The 19,372-nt window shown below is 33.5% G+C and overlaps 1 protein-coding gene across 2 annotated transcripts in view; it reads left to right on the top strand.

Annotated features, from left to right (window-relative positions):
• Positions 1-19,100, top strand: part of LOC111045154 (solute carrier organic anion transporter family member 2A1) — a 76,206-nt gene extending 57,106 nt beyond the window's left edge. The window contains exons 12-15 of one of the 2 annotated variants that reach the window (XM_039441817.1): positions 965-1,122; positions 2,042-2,145; positions 16,486-16,587; positions 18,556-19,100. In XM_039441817.1, the coding sequence (XP_039297751.1) occupies positions 965-1,122; positions 2,042-2,145; positions 16,486-16,587; positions 18,556-18,791 (600 nt within the window). In that variant the 3' untranslated portion in view covers positions 18,792-19,100. The remainder of the gene's footprint in view (positions 1-964; positions 1,123-2,041; positions 2,146-16,485; positions 16,588-18,555) is intronic. The other variant, XM_039441818.1, reaches the window with a different exon arrangement.
• Positions 19,101-19,372: the final 272 nt, after the last annotated feature.

The following is a 19,372-nucleotide window of genomic DNA, read 5'->3' on the forward strand; positions in this document are numbered from 1 at the left end:
CACATCTATTTACTTAGTATACATAAAAAATTAATGATCAAGACATGGATTCAAAACAATTTTCAGTAGTTTTTTATGCGATTTAAAATAGCCCGATTAATATTGAAAAAGTGTCAGATTAGGTTGGCAACCAGCATTGAAAAGCACCCAAAATCTTATTCCGATAAAATCAGAAGAGGAAATTAGGTTATCACATATCAGTTTATGTTATTACAGACAATATCAAGATTAGCATAGAATTACTTCAATCATAAGAAGAAAATTTGATTATATTCATTATATTTCAAACAAAACCATTTTTAGATTAGTGTAGTGTGTAGAATTACATCTTGGATAACTTTTTTAGAATCTTTACACCAATATTTTAATATTGAAACGATAATTTTGTGGTTGTGGGGATTTAATGCAATGTTTCAATTACTATGAGATGCGTATTAAAAGTGTCAAATGAATACATTCCAAGTATACTGAATTGAAGTATTTTTGTTTCAACAACTCGATATAAATAAAATAATACAGCTTGTAATATATGAATGTTGTATTTGTAATAGAAGTTTAAAATATAATGATATTCAAATTATAATATAGTATTTCATACCTTCATTAAAAAGGCTAATACTATAATTTTAAAATCCCTTTAAAAATTGGGTCTCCTTTTGATTTGTAGTTCATAATTATTACTCTCACATATTTCTCATTATTCTGAGTCTAGTTGGACTATTTCCAAAAGCCAATGCATAATTCATTCTGCAAATTAAAATTATCGCTATAACATATTAAATACGTATCAAACATGTAAAAATTATTCTTTTTAATTATTGATGCATGTACTAAAATATATGTTTCAACTTCTGACCTCACATAAGTGTATAGTTAATTTTGAATTTGTTTTTAAATTAAAAAGCTATTCATTTTAACATATATATTTGTACTTGAATCAGTTTTAATTCTTGTTTTGTTCAAGATTTTCATGAACTGCAGTTGCGCGGATAATGGCCCCGTTGTTCCTGGTTTCTGTCCTGTAGACTGCTATGAGCAGTTCATGGTGTTTGTGATAGTCATGAGCTTTTTACGTTTGTTGTCTTCAACAAGCAGATCCAGCAGTTCAATCATCATGATAAGGTAAAGGTATACATTTCAGGGACTCTGCATATGTACTTTCTTGCTCCTCTTGGTATACTTATAAATATTATTATTTCTCTCTCAAGTTTCATTTATCCATACAAACAATTGGAAAAAATGAAACTAATGTCCACCACCTATCATCGATTCATATAAAAGCGAAAGAATGGCGCTCACTCGCTCATCAAGAGAAGGGAATCTATTGTGCCAAAAACTTTCATATTTAGTAGGTATGTTCTGTTGGCACTCTAAAGACGCACTAACAACATAATGCTAAGAACTATGCTCAATCACTAATCCTAATCCATGTTTTTTTTTAATAGGTATTGTCTCTAAATATTAATTCAATACTAAAATGATCTATCTTTAAAATCAGACTCAGTGTAATTTTTTTACTGGTATTCTGGTTACTGGAATATTATTATCACCCCGACACATATTATTATAGTGGGGTATCATAATTAGGACTAAGTTTATTATTAGCAACTTTTGTATGTATATTATAATAATTATGTATATGTTTTGTCATAAACTCCTCTGGTTGCAATTCATTGGCAATCAGATAAATTATTATTATTATTCTTGTGAAAATATTGTAAACATGTTTATGATTGTTAATGAATCAATGCAATTCGCAATACTCATGTGAGAACTACAGTTATTTAAATTTATTTTGATCGAAATATAATATCATAGTACCCTTTAAAAACGTTTCAATATAAAATAGTAAATTAGAAAACAACCAGTTTCGGAAGCTTACTCCATTTTTATAAGTTTTTGAAAATAAACTATTATTTTTAATAAACAAATATTCTCTTCAAATAATTCTTTTCAACAGCTGATAGGATAAATTTATATCTAATTAATTTTACTAATCAATTCAATTTTGGCTTGTATTTTATATTATCGATGATTGCAGGTGCGTTTCTATAGCGGATAAATCCATCTCCATAGGAATACTAGAGATGGGACTTATTCTCTTTGCTTTTCTTCCAGCTCCGATCATCTATGGTCTGATTCTGGGTACGTAATGTACAGTTTATTTAATAAATATATATTATTAATGAAATTTCAAGTAGAATATTATGGTAAATTATGTTTAACATGGAAAGTTGTATCTTAACCAGCACTGCTGCGCACAGGAATGTTGCGCATAGCTTCTATTAGTGTAGCCACTATAACGGCCAAGCCACACTATAGTAAGGTCCACATTATAATGGCAGTGGATAAAGATAGAAGAATAGCGTTGCCGATTCTCTCCATTAATTAATTATATTTCTACACCGTCAAAAACTTAATTGGCACCGTTGTGGACCTAGAAAAGGATAGTACCACCGGCTTTGTCGAATGATAGACAAGGATAGCAAAACCAAAGTTGATTAAATACTGTCATTATAACGTGGACCTTACTATAGGCTTTTTTTAGTCGGGGGCGCGACAGTCGAGACCGACGACAGTCGAGGCCTACGACAGTAGAGGACTGTTTTCCAGTCCTCTACGGTCGTAGGCCTCGACTGTCGGGAGTTTACGAAAATTTAAGAGTCCTCTACTGTCGCCTAACGCAGGCGACATTTGAGGACTCTTTTTTAGAAGTCCTCTGCGGTCGCAGGTCTCAACTGTCGGGGCTGTTCAAAAATTGAAGAAACCTCAACTGTCGCCTAACGCCTAACTGGCGACATTTGAGGCCACATTTTCAGGAGTCCTCTACCGTCGCTGGCCTTGAATGTCGCAGGTCTCGACTGTCGGGCCTGTACAAAAATTAGAGAGTCGCTTGCAGCAGACGACAGTTGAGGACACATCCTACTGCGATACCAGACTGTACCTGTACTAATGTCAATAGTGCATCTTTATCTAGTGTTTAATAGATGTTATGAAATACATTTTGTAATGATTATAACATCTGATTTGTTGGAAGCCAAATAATGGAAACTTCCTTTATGAAAAAAGCATATGAACTTTGAAGGAATAGGCCTATGACACTTGTCGGTATACAGGTCATCTTTGTGAAGAATTACAGCTTAATCAGTCAAGTATTTCAAGCGTGATGAGCTCACAGACAAACAGACAGAAAGACAGACACCATCTCCTCTTATATATAGATAGAAGTTGAATGGATGTATAGATTTTTCAATGAAGGAGGCATAATGCAGTAGTAATGGATTCTCATTACTTAAAAATCTGTTTAGGGACCACCATCCAAGTACTGGAATGTATATCATATCAAACATACTACCGGGTGAACTGAATGCTCTTGTGAATTGAAACTCTTTTCAATTTGATAAGACTTGACCACCTTCGTTGACGAAACTTAATTGGAGGGTGGAAAGATGTGGGTTTCTTTATTTTACATGTTGAACTTGATAGAAATAAAAGTTAATTATTGACATAAAGAAAATTCCAATGCATAGTCAACATCAAAACAATTTAAAAGTTACAAAATAAGCTTCAGAGAATCAAAAAAGGTTACATAGTACGATGATTAGAGTAATAACCTTATATAATCTAGGAAGTTGATTTGAAAAATCGGCAACTTTATTTAAACATTCTTCCTTAAAAATAGTTTACTGTGTTTTTGAAAAATATACCCGAAAGATTTCTAACAATTACTATATATAATCAGACTATATATATCATTTTGTACCTTTGTAAAGCCACCTTTTTTGAGATCTTGTAATTTGTAAAAATTCAGTTCTAAGATTATTTCTGTGCCTAGTATTTATAACTTGCACTTTGCGCTCGGCAGGGGATAGGATACAACATAATAAGTTCAGATAAACATTCTCAATTTGTAATCTTCCAAATTTACTAATAATAAGAAAATTATTTTAATTGATAATCATTCTGTCTTATTCAGTAATTAATGGAGTAAATGAGAGTGTAATATAATAGCCCGCGAACTTGCCTTCACGGTCGACGAATCATGTGCCTTGGCGCAAAAGTTTGGCCAATTGCGAATAGTGCCAGGAATGCTAGTCGAAGTGGGAAATTTGAATCGATCTATCGGCGCGCCAGTTCTTGAGCTGTAGATCGTGAAATTACCTACGAATTTTTTCCAAGAAAATCTCACTACACTATCGATAAAATGAAATATTGAATGATTTAGCTAAAAACTGACAAACATATATAATTTAGTCGATGACGAGCAGTCAAGCGAAGCGGTTGTGTTTGTTCAGCGCTCCCTTATCAGTAAATGACAGAGCTATGTTGTTAACCATTTCAAGTTATTTCGTTCTACTCGTTTAGAATTTATTGTTTATAATCGGAGTTCGATTCATATTCTCTTAAAACTGAATATAATAAAAGTGAATATGTCGTGCAAAGTGTGCAGTAAGTCTCTTAGAGTTGGGAATGATGTCGAAGTTGAATGCAGTGAATGTGATAGTAAGTTTCATGGTAGTTGCGTCAACATGAAAGTCGCGGAAGTTAAATATCTAACCGACAGTAAGAAAAAATGGCGGTGTGCTGATTGTACTCAGGAAAGGAGACAGATCCAGTCTCATGAACCACCCTCGAAGCCCGAAGAAGTCACCCTTGGACAACTAGCAACAATGATCGTAGACTTGAGCAACAACTTTGAAAGAATGGAAATGGACCTCGGAACTTCCATCGAGAGGTGTCACACGGATGTTGAGAGTATTCTGGAGCAGCTTAAACTCCAACGAGTGCAAATGACAATGTGTTTTCAAAGAATTGATACACAGGATACAGAGATTAAAGCGTTGGAGAAAGAGAATGAAAATCTCCACCGAGCAACTTCCGAAATGCAGCAGTACTCTAAATCCAACTGTCTTGAGCTGCATAACTTCCCACAAGAAAAAAACGAAAATCTCCTAGAAGTAGTGAAATCAGTCGGAAAGGCTCTAGGGCATGAAATCACCGACCAACAGATTGACAATTGTCACCGCTTACCTACCCGAATGACAGACAAAACACCTCCCATCATAATCAAGCTGACACGGAAGATCGATAAGGATGAGCTTCTACGCAGACGAAGAGTCAAGCGTGACTTCTCGACACGTCATCTCAACCTACCGACCGACATCCCGTTGTACCTGAACGAGAACCTGTCTCCTGAAAGAAGGAAGCTGCTGGCAATGGCGACAGTTGCTAAGATGGAACAAGGATACAAGTACCTGTGGATAAGAAATGGAAAAATACTGATGAGGAAAACAGATGGAAAACCGGTGATAACTTTGGAAACACTCAAGGACTTGGAAAAGCTATCTCAACCTGTGCACCCGACGGTAACCTTCGGAACAATCGTGGAAGTGAATAAGTTGGCACAACAAGAGAAAGCTGCAGATGCGAAATCGAATGAGGAAGTACCGGTATTAGAAGAGACTGAGCAGAAGTAGAAACGTATTATCAACTTTTAAGTATTCATATTCCATATGAATACTTAAAAGTTGATAATTATGTACGTAAGTTACTCAAATTCATGTTATTCATCATCCTTTTTCATAGAGTGAAGAATTTAATATTCAAAAAATCCACAATTTCTCTTGTTAGTCTACACATTGTAATTAGATTCTTTTCTTTTTATTTCATATGACTTTGATAAGTATCAAAACATTTAAAATATTCCCTTATTGAATATATTTGTAGACTTATTACAAGTATTTGGAGTAGTAGTAGAATTCATAGATTTAGTAGACGTATATTTTAGACTTAGTAAGTATATTTTAGAACTTCAAGCCTTTCACATACATGATGCAAATATTAATATCCTCATTGTGATTTTGGTTGAAAAATCTAATAACTATACGAAGATAATATGTAAATATTTATATGGGCTTTGCATTCTCTTCAGTACTCCAGCCAAATGCCAAGCATGATTAATGAAAATACATTTCTCTGTTTAACTCAAAATATAAGGAGCATGCGGGAAAATCTCGATTTATTCACCAATGAGCTAAAAAAATACCCAATAAAAACGATTTGTTAGTATTAACGGAAACTTGGATTTACAGCGAAGAAACAGGTCAATACCCTATAAAAAGATATAATTGCTTTTTGAATTGTAATGACAGCTACAGATCAGGTGGAGTTGCAGTTTATGTTAGAGATCATTTTGAAGCATCAGCCGATAAGATAGCGCTGGTTTCCGCTGACGCTCTGAAAGTGAGCCTAGTCATCAATAATACGACAATCACTCTGATTGCACTGTATAGAATTCATTCAATATCAATCGCTACTTCCTGTGATGAAATAAAAGCAACGTTAGAAACACTAGGAGACGAGACTATCATTGTTACTGGCGATGTGAACATCGACCTACTTAACTCCGATTTTCAAACCGATGAATATGGTTTTCAAACCATGGCAAGCTTTGGCTTCAACTCCTATGTAAATGAACCAATACGTGTTTCATTCAACTCTTGTTCTTGCATTGATCATATTTTCATCCAGTATTCCCAATTGAAATATAATGTTAATCCTTTTGCTAAAATCCAGAACAGTGGAATCACTGATCATTGTACACTGGAGTTGTATATGAATATTACCACGGGAAAGTTAAAATATAATAAGAAACTAAGCCCTGAATATAAAATAATCAACAAAGAGTTACTAAATAATAAGCTAGCAGAGGTGGATTGGTCTAGTATCTATAATATTAATGACATAGACATTGCTTTCCAGAAATTTTTGTATATCTTCAATAGCTGTATCGAGGACTCTAGTAAAGTAAATGTTCGAAAAAAGAATTATTCTACACCCCTAAATAAACCCTGGTTAACTCCTCAGCTGCTAAGTAGTATAGAAACAGAAAATAATCTTTATAATAAGACATTAGTACAACCTTATAATGAAAGCCTTATTAAAAGATACAGGAAACTGCGATAAAATCAGAATTCAAATTCAAAACTCCAAATGTATTTATCTTACCTTAACCAAACATTTATAAAACCTTAACCAATTTAAGAGGTATTGTGAAAGAAGGCTGGAGAATCGTTAATAATCTGATCGGCGAAACGAACACAAACAAAGAGGTAAATCGAATAAAATCAATGACAGGCGCGTTGCTTAGTAAGAGCATAGAAATTGCAAATGAATTCAATAAACACTTTGTTTAAATTCCAAGTAAATCGCAAGAAAAACCCAATACTACTCACGAAAATAAAAAAAACTCAGATCATTCCAGATATGAAATCCCTGATGTTTTTCATGCCTGTATCGAGGCATGAAGTTGAAACTATTGTAAAATCTATGAAGTCGAGAAAGGCTCCTGGCTTTGACAATTTGAGAATTGATTTGATAAAAGACGTAGTTGAAAAAATATCCTCCATCCTAAGTTATCTATTTAATCTTAGTATGACCTCAGGAAAATATACCAATCAACTAAAAAATGCCATAATTGTTCCAATTTTCAAAAATGGGGATAGAGAAAATCCAAACAATTACAGACCGATAGAACTATTATCTGTGTTTGCTAAAACTCTGAAAAAACTAGTTTGAAACTAACTTCCGAAATTTACAATGGTATAAATGAGAACAAGAAGTGTGCTAGCCTCTTCCTTGACATACGAAAAGCGTTCAATACGGTTAAACATGATATATTAATCACCAAATTGTGCAATGCCGGAGTGAGGGGTGTGTGCAACGCCTGGTTCAAAAGTTTCCTGGGGAATAGAACTCAACAAGTTAAAATTGGCGAAGCCCTTAGTGAGAAAATGTACATTACTTGCGGTGTACCTCAGGGATCAGGACTTTCCGCTGAGTTATTTCTTGTTTATATTAATGACTTGTGCAACAGTGACCTCCATGGAGCCATAACTGCATTTGCTGATGATACCGCGCTGAGCTACTGTGCTGATAGAAAAGACCAATTAGTTCAAATGCTCACGGAAGATCTACAATCTTTAAGCTCATGGTTCCAATTAAATTCCTTAGAACTAAATGCAGAAAAGTCCAACATAATAGTTTATGAGCTGCGATCTAATGTTAAAGATGCTGCTAGACCTAATTTGTGTATTCCATTGCATACTGCTTCTTGCAAATATCCCTACATAAATTGTAAATGCAATTCCATAACTGAAGTAAAACAAACCAAATACCTTGGAATAATTATGGACTCGAGCCTCACTTGGTGTCAGCATATTTCTAAATTGAAAAATCACCTCAATTCAATATGTCAGAAGTTATATCACATCCGCTATCTTTTTCCTGAATATATTTTGCGCTCTCTATATTACACGCTGATAGAAAGCAGATTACAATATGGAATCACAGTATTGCATACTATTCCACTATCAAACCACTTATTGTAGGACATAAATATGTCATGAGGACCTTACCTAAGAAGCACCGTATGACAAGTTCATATCCCTTATTCAAAGAATGGGGGTTTCTCCCACTAAGATATCTATATTTCTATAGAGCCACCTTTACCGAGCCACCGGTCTGTGAGACCAGCAGTAAATTTCTTTTTCTTGTAGTGGTCACACTGATTAAGACTGCCAGCCCATCTACTCCATCTACTCCCATCTACTCCCATCTACTCTGCCCCCCCACCAATGTTATCTGTCACATTCCAGCATTTCACTCAGTTTGAGTTGTTCAGTCGGTTGTCACAGGCAGTTTCTACAGTCACGGTCTGAAATACCGGGTGGCTCCAGTTGTGCAATATTGTGTCTGGTCCAGTTTACCGGGTAGCTCCAATAGTGTGGAACTTCAGTGTTTTCTATTAGACTTCAGTTTGAAATATTCAAGAATCTAACCCAATATTTTTATTCATTTCATTCCAATAATATTCTACATAATATAAATAGTTTTCAGTGTTTTCTATTAGACTTCAGTTTGAAATATTCAAGAATCTAACCCAATATTTTTATTCATCTCATTCCAATAATATTCTTCATGAAGTAATGGAACAGCCAGGCACAAGTAAAGGAGTTCCTCTCAATGACTTGAACTATACTGTGATAAATCGGCTCCTGAATGATGAACTCAGTGATATTAGTGGTTCAGAGGATGAGGACGTTATGGATGATTCTGATGCTGATCCAGATTTTGTTCTGTGTGAAAATGATATAGCATCAGAGGAAGACACAGAAAATGAAGAATTTGATGAGGGTGAGGATGACGTTGAATCAGCTTTAGATGATTGTGAGGCTGCTGCAACAATAGACAGATCTCTTCCACCTTATGTATTTGGTAGACTGAAGAAAAACGAATCTGGACCACCATTCCCATGGTTTACCAAATCCCCCAACAATCAACATGTGCGTACACCTGCACACAATATTATTAGAGGAGGTTTACCAGGACTCACAGCTGAGTCAAGAAGGTTGGGTAACAAACCTTCAAAACAAGAAATTTTCGAATTGATTTTTGACCCATCCATTATTGAATGCATGGTTATAAACACAAATGTCAAACTAGCATCTGTGAGGAACGGTTTGAGTGCAACTACCAACAAAAGTACATATAGGGATGTTGATAGCATTGAGATGAAAGCTTTAGTTGGACTTTTGATGCTTTCATCTTTATTGAAATCTAACAACGAAACAATGTTTTCAATGTTTTCAAAAGATGTTACAGGGAGGCCATTTTTCCTAGCAACTATGACTTACAAACGGTTTGAGGTTTTACTAAGATGTCTGCGGTTTGATAACAGTGCTACTAGAGCTGAACGAAAAAAATTGGATAAAGCAGCTCCCATATCCGAAGTCTTCAGTAAAGTAATTGAAAATTCTAAGAAATGTTACTGTCTATCTGAGCATGCCACAATCGACGAAATGTTGATTCCATTTAGGGGCAGGTGTGGCTTCCGCATGTATATGCCTAAGAAGCCTCACAAATATGGCATAAAAGTTATGTGCCTTGCAGATGCAAAGACTTCCCACTTATTTGATGCTTACATATACACGGGAGAAAACAGTGATGGTGTTGGGCTTACTGCATCAGAACAAACACTCAGCAAGCCAACACAATCAGTTATTCGGCTGACAAAAAGCATACAGAAAACCAACAGAAATATAACTGCCAACAATTGGTTTACTAGTATAGAAGTAGCAGAAGAGCTTCACAAAAGAGGACTTACTTATGTAGGGACATTGAAGAAGGACAAGAAGATTATCCCAACTGAGTTCCTTCCTAGCAGTGATCGTACCATAAACTCTTCCAGGTTTGGGTTCAAAGATAATTACACACTGGTCTCAATGGTGCCCAAAAAAAAAAACAGAGCAGTTCTGTTTCTGTCAACAATGCATCACAATAGGGAAATAAATCAAGAAAAGTCTAAGCCGGAAATAGTGTTTTTCTACAATTTGACAAAAGCAGGAGTAGACTTACTTGATATGAAGTGTGCAATCTACTCATCTAACAAGCGTACAAGAAGGTGGCCTATGGCTGTCTTCTATAGGTTGATTAGTGTGGCCAGTGTGAACGCTTTCATATTGTACATGTGCTACTCTGGCAGCGAAATGATGACCAGGTTCCAATTTACAAAGGAGCTTGCTCAATTGTTAGCACAGCCACATCTACAGAAAAGACTTGGAATACCACACCTGCGTCGAGATGTCAAGGAGGAAATTCGTAAGGCCCTTGGCTTGAACAACGAAAAAAGAAGACTTGAAGAAAATCCGACTGATAGAATGGAAAAACGCAAGACTTGTGGGAAATGTCCAGCAGTTAGGGAGAGGAAAACCCAATACAAATGCATACAATGTGAAATTCCTGTCTGCTTAGAGTGCTCAAGAAAACTTTGTGTAGATTGTGCAAAGGATTAGGCTTGAACTAAGTGTTATATATCTTATATGGAAAAGGTGAAATAAACTCTAAAAATGAAAAAATCCACCTTACCAGTAATATTTCTCATAAACAGTACACATTTTTCATGATTTTTTGAATTACATAAATAAAAATATCAACAAACAATGCTTTCACTTCATTATCTTTATACCTATAGTGAAAGTATCAATGAAAGTAGTTACTACTATTTGCTAACTCATATGAATTATCTTACATTCTAACTATCTTGCATTCTTGAGAAACATAAAAATCTATAGTCTGTTCACAGAAGCTACAGAATAGCTGTGTAAGTGTGTGTGTGTGTGTGTGTGTGTGTGTGTGTGTGTGTGTGTGTGTGTGTGTGTGTGTGTGTGTGTGTGTGTGTGTGTGTGTGTGTGTGTGTGTGTGTGTGTAAGTGAAAATCATAATATGTATATGGTTCTGGCTGCCACCATTGCTACTGACTGAGTCACACTTTTGCACACACAACTACACACTGACACCTTCAATTGAGTGTCATTTGTCCAAAGACAATTCATTTTTAGTAAAACCAGCCTGCAACATTACTCATGGCATGAAAATTTTCAAACAAGTACAAATTATTAGAATATATGTATAAATATCTATGTAAGTATACTAGTATTTTAATATACATATTATATATATATATATAATATATATATATATAATATATATATATATATATATATATGCATTTGAGTAAGTACATATTGAAAAAACATATTAGTGTACCATAAAATGCATGCATACATGCGTGAGTTTAATATATACTGAAAATTATAGGTATATTTCAATAAAGGTTTGTGAGACCAGGTGGCTCTACTAGCGTTTTCAGGATCAGGGCTCAGTAAAGGTGTTAAACCCACCAAGAGTGTATAACATGTTACCCGTAGAATTGAAACAGCTGAATAATATGGTAAGCTTCGAGGTTAAATTGAAAGTCTGGTTATTAGAAAGAATGATGTTGAAGTCTTCTTCAACAAATTAACTTAAATCCTGATAGAAATAATTTTGTTGAAATATTTTTTTTAGACTCCGAATTCTACAGTTGATTCCAATGATGTATAATTTAAGTAAAGGACTGATTCTGAATAATATTGACAACACAAAATTAGTACGTTGTAGCCCGACCAAGCACCGTCACCACAAAATAACAAATTAAATCAAACATTTAATATTTTAATGTAAATAATAAATAAGTTTACCTCAGTTTATTATTATCTTTTTGTTCATCTACAAATTATAAGTGTGTTTCTGGTTTCTTTCTTTATGCTGGGACTCCCATATAGGCCTTTGCCTCGGGAATACCTAATTATTTCCTTTCGGATGTTTGTGTGTGTAGAAGTGATATTTTGTTTTGTTTTTTTCACGACATTAGCTATATACAGACTTTGGTTTCACTTAACTATTCATACAGTGTAATTAATGTTATTTTATATAATATTGTTTCTTGTTATTTTGTACACATCTTAATGGAAATAAAAAATTAAAAATTATTAATTATTAATTTCTCTTCTGAACATTCAGTAATCAATCAAAATCTTTTTAGGTACCACAATCTTTCCCAGACACCGGTGGGTTTTGATATTTTTAGACAATTATTTCTATTTTTGTCAACTTTATTATATTCCAGTATTTTCAAGCTTGTTAAGCATTTCTGGAACAATTCTCTACATTATAAATTTGATCTTGTCGGTGATATTTTTTCATAAGACACGTAATTATAATTCAATGCCGGCAATAGTTTTATCATAACTGCAGAATATTTTTTCAATGCGAGAGGTTTTAATAAAAGCAGTGAATAAAACAATCTCTCTCTCTCTCTCTCTCTCTCTCTCTCTCTGTCTCACTCACATGTTTCACTCTATCTCACACGAGTTTTCCCTTTATAATAGCCAATTTGATAAATCATTGATTTGAAACAGAGCCACCGTTCTGAATTATTATTATTATTGTTAATAATAGTATTATTATTCTTATTCAAAGAAATACAACAATACCATTCGAAATAGCATTCGATCAACTCTTCATCTACCTTTTTTTCACACATCTCTTACAACTTCCCTTCACCACCAACTTTTTTATGTAACTTATCTTAACTATCTATCTATCTTATTTTAACTATCCTCCAACTTATAGGAAATACTGACGAATTTTATTGAATCACACTCCTCTTCCTTCTTCCATCTCTTTCTTTTTTTCTTCTGTTTTTCCTTTCTTTTTCATCCTCTAATTCTATTTTTTCTTAACTTTTTTGTTGAACTTCTTCATTATATCTTTTCCTTTTCTCAACTGCACTTTCACTTTCATCTTTCCAGTGGAGTGTTGGTGAAAATTATATCCATGATAACCTTTTCCAACGGTTTTGATAATGAACGGTTTAAACTTGGCCGATTTAAGTAGATATAGAAAAATATTGTATTATCGAATACAAATTGCATTTCATCTCCAGACCGTTCATTCATTTTTCAAATTGTACTGTAAAGAATTAATTAAAGTTAGCTGTATCGTTGATATCATGAATAATTACGAACCAACGATCATGATGCTACAAAAATGATTACAGCTGCAACCCTAAACTCTAGACTAACAATGAGAAAGAAAGAAATGTACAACACTATTCATTCATTTTGTATAGGCCAACTAAGGACCACAGTAATTCACCATTAACCATTATCATTATTATTATTATTTACGTTGGTCTCCCGCTTTCGCCTCCAATACTCTTTCATCCTCGCACTCTGAGCGATTCGTCTTTCTAACGACCAAGTTTCAATTCTGGGTTCTTCTGGGAAAACATCAACTTTAAGCTGATTCCGTAGCCCTGCTCTGATTAGTAAATCTGCCTCTGTCATATTTAATTTTTGCATATCCTTCTTAGACTCTAAAAACCAGTTCAATTTGGATGTCCCACTTATTTTCTTGGGGTTCATTGAAGTTATTTACAGTTCCACCACATGACAAATTAAAGAGAATGAGAATATTATTTTCCAAGAAATTTCTTTCTTTTTCTGGGTCATTGTAAACTGATGGTACAGAATAGCATTGTTCCTGACTTGTTATTTCTACCTGGAGAAGTGTCACCGAAACCCTTCTATTGTCTAGCTTTACTGCTCCTACACATCTCGTTTATTGTTAGATGTATCGCAATTCCCCAGGTTAGTTGGGCACATTTTCAATGGCTGAGTTGATGTACAGTACAAATACATGTCTACTCTGTTTGGATCATGAAATTCAATTTCAAACAATAATGAATTTATCATTGATGAATATGAATTCTCATCTGAATTGATAAGAACATTTATAAACCAATTCTAAAAAACATATCTTACATTCCCTATAATCGCAATGACGGTTAAACGCTTTTAGACTATTGAAATTGAAATTCATGATCCAGATAGAGTAGACATGTCTTTTTACTGTACATCAACTCATACATTGAAAATGTGCCTAACTAATAGGATCAAGGATTTATATTATCTGAGCTAATATCAGATACTCTTCAGGTAATGTTTCTCTTCTCGAAATATGAGCAGACATGGTGAACTTGAAGACTGCACAATACCAATACAAATGAATTTATTCTGCTAACTGACAAAATCAATCTAAATATTATAGACTCAAAGAACTGGGAAGAACTGAGATGAGTTTTGATGGTTAAGTGCAGTTGAATCTATCCAAAAATACTATTAATACCGTTCCAACCTATTCCGCTTCATTAATTCCATTCACTTAACTCTTATAATCATTATCATGCATCATCTTCATTGTTGATTGTTTATCATGCATTGTTTATTATGCATCATCTTCAACTTCATAGAATTCTTCATAGAATCTCTTTTGGTATCGTAGAATTCGAAACAGAATTTGTAGTAACTATAATCACAATCAAGAAGTTAGTCTTGACGCGGAGTTGACTTCCTAACCATGGTAAGTTGGAACATTTTTCAAAACCTAGATTTGAATACCAAAATAAATCTAAAAATTTACAAGCATTTGATCTGATTTCTTGTAATGATAACTTGTCAAATCCTTGCAGTGGAGAATTATTGAAAATTGATGATCAAAAACTAGAAAGTAATAATGGTTATGCCAGTTCAAAATCTATAGCCCACAATCATCTGCACATTGGAAACGTTAAAAAGAGGAAGGAAGAGGTGATGATGGAATAGTGGAGAGGAAAATGGAATTGAATCAAATCATTAAATTGAGGAAAAACTTGAAGAACGGAATGGGAATGTACAAAAAATGAGGAGAGATGAGAAAGATGTGGAAATGGAAGAGAGTCAAGGTATGAATTTAGAAAGAAATATTGGCTAGTATTGGAAAAAGTGAAATTGATAAGAATAATTATAGAATGAAGAATATGTATGAGCTGATGCATACTCAACAAAGAGAAGAAAATTAATGAAAAAGCAATTCAAAGTACCCCAACAGCCAAAGAAAGTCAGTCTTATCAAGCAGTGTTATGTTTTGTTCACGTTCGTTTAATCTTGTGTGTTTCGTTTATGTCTGTTTTATTTTCCATGTTGTTTTGTTCATGTTTGTAATCCTTTTCATATTCATCTATTTTATGGCTTGAGGGCAAGCCAATTTGTCAGAATGGCCGAGTGTAGGATATGAGATTGTAGCGATGGTAATTCTATTTTGACGTATGATGTTATCATCATATGAGAGTAATCATTTGATTAATTCCATGAAATAAATATCTAATTTATGGAAAAAATTTATTCCATCGTTAATGAAATAGATAAACAATTTCGTTTTTACGAGAAAAGCTCAATGTATAGATCAAGAAAATGTAAAATGTGAATGTGTGAAATTAATAAAAGTTATTGATTTGTAACAGGATATTGATTTGTAGAATGATATCTTACATCTATAATGTACTGAGAATTTGACATCCAAGAATCAAAATGTTATTTACGAGTTTGAAAATTTCGTTTTTTATGAAGAAGCAACTAAGGTATATTTATAGTTTTAAAGTTGTAATAATTATTCATAATATGGAAGGAATAATAGGATATAATATATTATTCAATTGCTGGTAAATCCATACTAATTAAATGGTAATTCTTTTGGTGCTGTCTGCCATTCTGGAGAGCCTAGCGCAGGCGACAGTTGAGGCCTCTTTTTCAGGAGTCCTCTACGGTCGCAGGTCTCGACTGTCGGGGCTGTACGAAAATTAGAGAGGCCTCAACTGTCGCATTGTTGCATTCTGACTATTTGTAATGGAACTTTTGGCAAATAAAATTTGATTTTAATACCACATTCAACCCTAAGAAACGAAAGAACGAAGCTATAGAATATCATAATAGTTCTCAATAATGATTCCTATTTAATGCGATATGGAATACAGTTTTTAATAAATATCAAATATCATTCATTTAGTTATTCTTTTTAAAGCTTCATTTATTGTAGACCTAATTTAGAGTACTTTCAGGATGTTGAAGGTAATTTTTCTGTAATTGATTTTGTGACAACAAAAATGGATACTCAGAGAAATTATTGTGAAATATACCATACCACACAGTAATTAAAAAGTCTGTATATATGTGTCTCATCAAGTCTTATGTTTAATGTTTATTAAACGTTGTCATCCATTTCTAGATAACGTTTGCTTGGTCTGGGGTGAGACCTGTGGAGAGACTGGAAATTGTTGGTTATATGATGCCGAAAAAATGAGATACTACCTCAACTTTACGTCCTCAAGTGAGTATGACCGTTGAAAAATCGTTCTCATCCTAACTCAACTTCCCTCAGCCCTGTCTTTCATACCTACCTCCTTTCACTTTCCTTTCACACCTTTTTCCTTGCTGTTTTACTTTATCTGCCAATTGTTAGTAGGCAAATGGTAAACCATGGTTGGGAAGGTTTTTCCTCCATTTTTTCTAGCATACCACATTATATTAGCAATATTCGTCTTGTTTTATTGTGTTATATTGAAAAATTGTGACTGCTATTGTAATTTTTCACTTTATACAGTTTTTGTCATTGTAATTTCTGTCTGTTGTGAATAAATAATAAATTGAAATTGGAATAATAATAAGAATTTAATATTATAGCCCAAGTTGAAAATATTTCTAATTGAATAAACTAGTGCCCTTCTAGTTTTCTCACAAACATGTTTAGGAGTTACTACTTCATTGATTCAAAAAATATCGAATAGCCCTGTGAAAATAGAGCTGAAGCTTAGTCCAATAATTCTATTTTTCGTAGTTAAAGAACAAGATTATGAATATTATTAACTCATAGGTACCGTACTTGATTTCATGCTCTGTAATTATTTAATTACATTAGCCTACTGTAAAGATAATACCTGCATTTTTGTTGTTATTATGAGTAGTTCAGTCAACACGCTGGATGTAGCTTCAAAGTAGCTTCCACTAGCTTCCAAGGGAACACGGAATTGGAATACATTATATCTACATTCGAGCTCCGATACCGCGTTCCTGCGACAGCTGGTGGAAGCTTTTATTGTTCCTGTGTGCAGGCTGCTCGTTAAATGAGCAAAAATCTCTTGAAATGAGTTAATAGGATCGACCTCTTATCTATTCTGTTGAAGTAATTTCAAGTACAAATATATTAAAAAATTCTCTTTATATTATGATGAATTATGTTTACTTTCTTTATGGAATTCATTAGTACCTTTGTGCACAGTTGTCTAGCCAAAATGACTAATCCTTCATTCATACAGTTCGAATCAAATTTATTTCAATTCATGCTGATTTGATGACATTTTCAAAGTCATTATTACTCATATTTTCCATTTTTATTTGATAATTTCATCACATAATATTCTCTTCCTTTCAATCTTGACCAAATAATATGTTGCTATTCCTAAATTTTAAATCAATTCTACTCTTGTCAAATTTTTGAGTAGAGTACCATAACTCATTAAAGTAATCCATATCGACTTGTTTTTTTGAATATATTATATTCATTTTATCACTTCTTTGCTATTAAATAGAACGACTAGCAGTCAAATTTATCCAATAAATGAATCTATTCACTTATTGAAACAACAAATGACGAGAACTAAACACAATAGAACAGTTCGAAATATACCTTCAATTTAAAAGAAATAGACAATGCATATGCCTACTAGATGAGTAAACCAACTTCAAATCTTACATTATCTTCGATTAGGTACCGGTATCTTCTCCGCCACAACAAACCCAATAGATACCAATAACAGCACACTAAAATTTGCCATCCAAACCTACTTGTCTATGAGCACAACCATGATGATGGGGGCAGAAAGATGCTGTCACATTGAGTGAATAAATTCATCTATTGAAGAAATTTGACTACTAGCAGTTCTATTTAATAACTAAAAATTGATTTAATCGTACGGTAAGCAGTTCGTGATGGAAAACAACATTGAAGAATTATATTTATTTATTCATTTTAATTTGAAATGTGATACTTTAATGCAATGTAATACTATTTTATTATCTTTAATGTCCGAAACATGTTGTGAGAAAATCATTTAAAAGGGTACTGAGATTGATACTTATTTGATATGATACTGTTTTATAATGTCCTTCGTTTCAAAGGTTACCTAATTAATCTACAATCCAACGTTCATGTTATTATCATAACATTACTATTAAACATTTTGTTGTATGTTGAATTTTATATTCATTTCATTTTGGTGTGAATTTTCTCATGTTTTAGCGTTTCTGTTGCTGGCTGCATTTGCTGATCTAGGGGTATATTTCCTCTCGAAAGACTTGAAGATATATGATGAGGAAATTGAAGAAGAAACTCAAAAGAAAAAGAAGAAGAAGAAAAAGGACCCTGAGGATGGTTTGGAGTTTGACGAAATGAGTAAAGAGGCACAGCTTTTAATACTACGAGCAGTACAGTCACCAGTTGCAGTTAAAAAATCTGATATTGCTCCAGAAGAATAATTATTGCTATTATTGGTACAACAAAGACTCATAAATTTTGAAAATTCTACAAGGGAAGAGTCATTTCATGCAACCTGCTCAACCTCTTTCATGTGTAGTAATTACAATTCAATTAACATCCAAATTCCGTTTATCTTACATTAAAAAAGTAGATATTTATAGAGAATTCTTAACCAGCTCAAATGTAATCAACCACATTACTATTTCCACCTTATAAAACCCTGACAGTGTTCTAGATGTAACAGGTTCCATTATTCCTATTCAGCGACTAAAAATATTAAGTTATGAGAATATACTTAAAAATCTGGAGATTTGCTTTTCTTAATAGCCTACCACTTGTTCAACCTAACACAACCTAGACATGATGTTAATGTATTAATGTAAAAACAGTGCTTTCCATCTCATAACATGTACGCGAGACACGTACACTGAGACTCATTAATGATCTATCACTGAATAATCAATTTTTCAACCAATATTGTAATCAGCTTACAATGATTTTTGAAAACTGATTTAAAATCACAAGACCACTTAGTGTGGCTTCTGATATTGGAGGGAGGTCACCTCGTATAAAAACTGCT

The sequence above is a fragment of the Nilaparvata lugens genome, chromosome X (genome assembly GCF_014356525.2).
Source record: "Nilaparvata lugens isolate BPH chromosome X, ASM1435652v1, whole genome shotgun sequence".
NCBI lineage: Eukaryota > Metazoa > Arthropoda > Insecta > Hemiptera > Delphacidae > Nilaparvata > Nilaparvata lugens.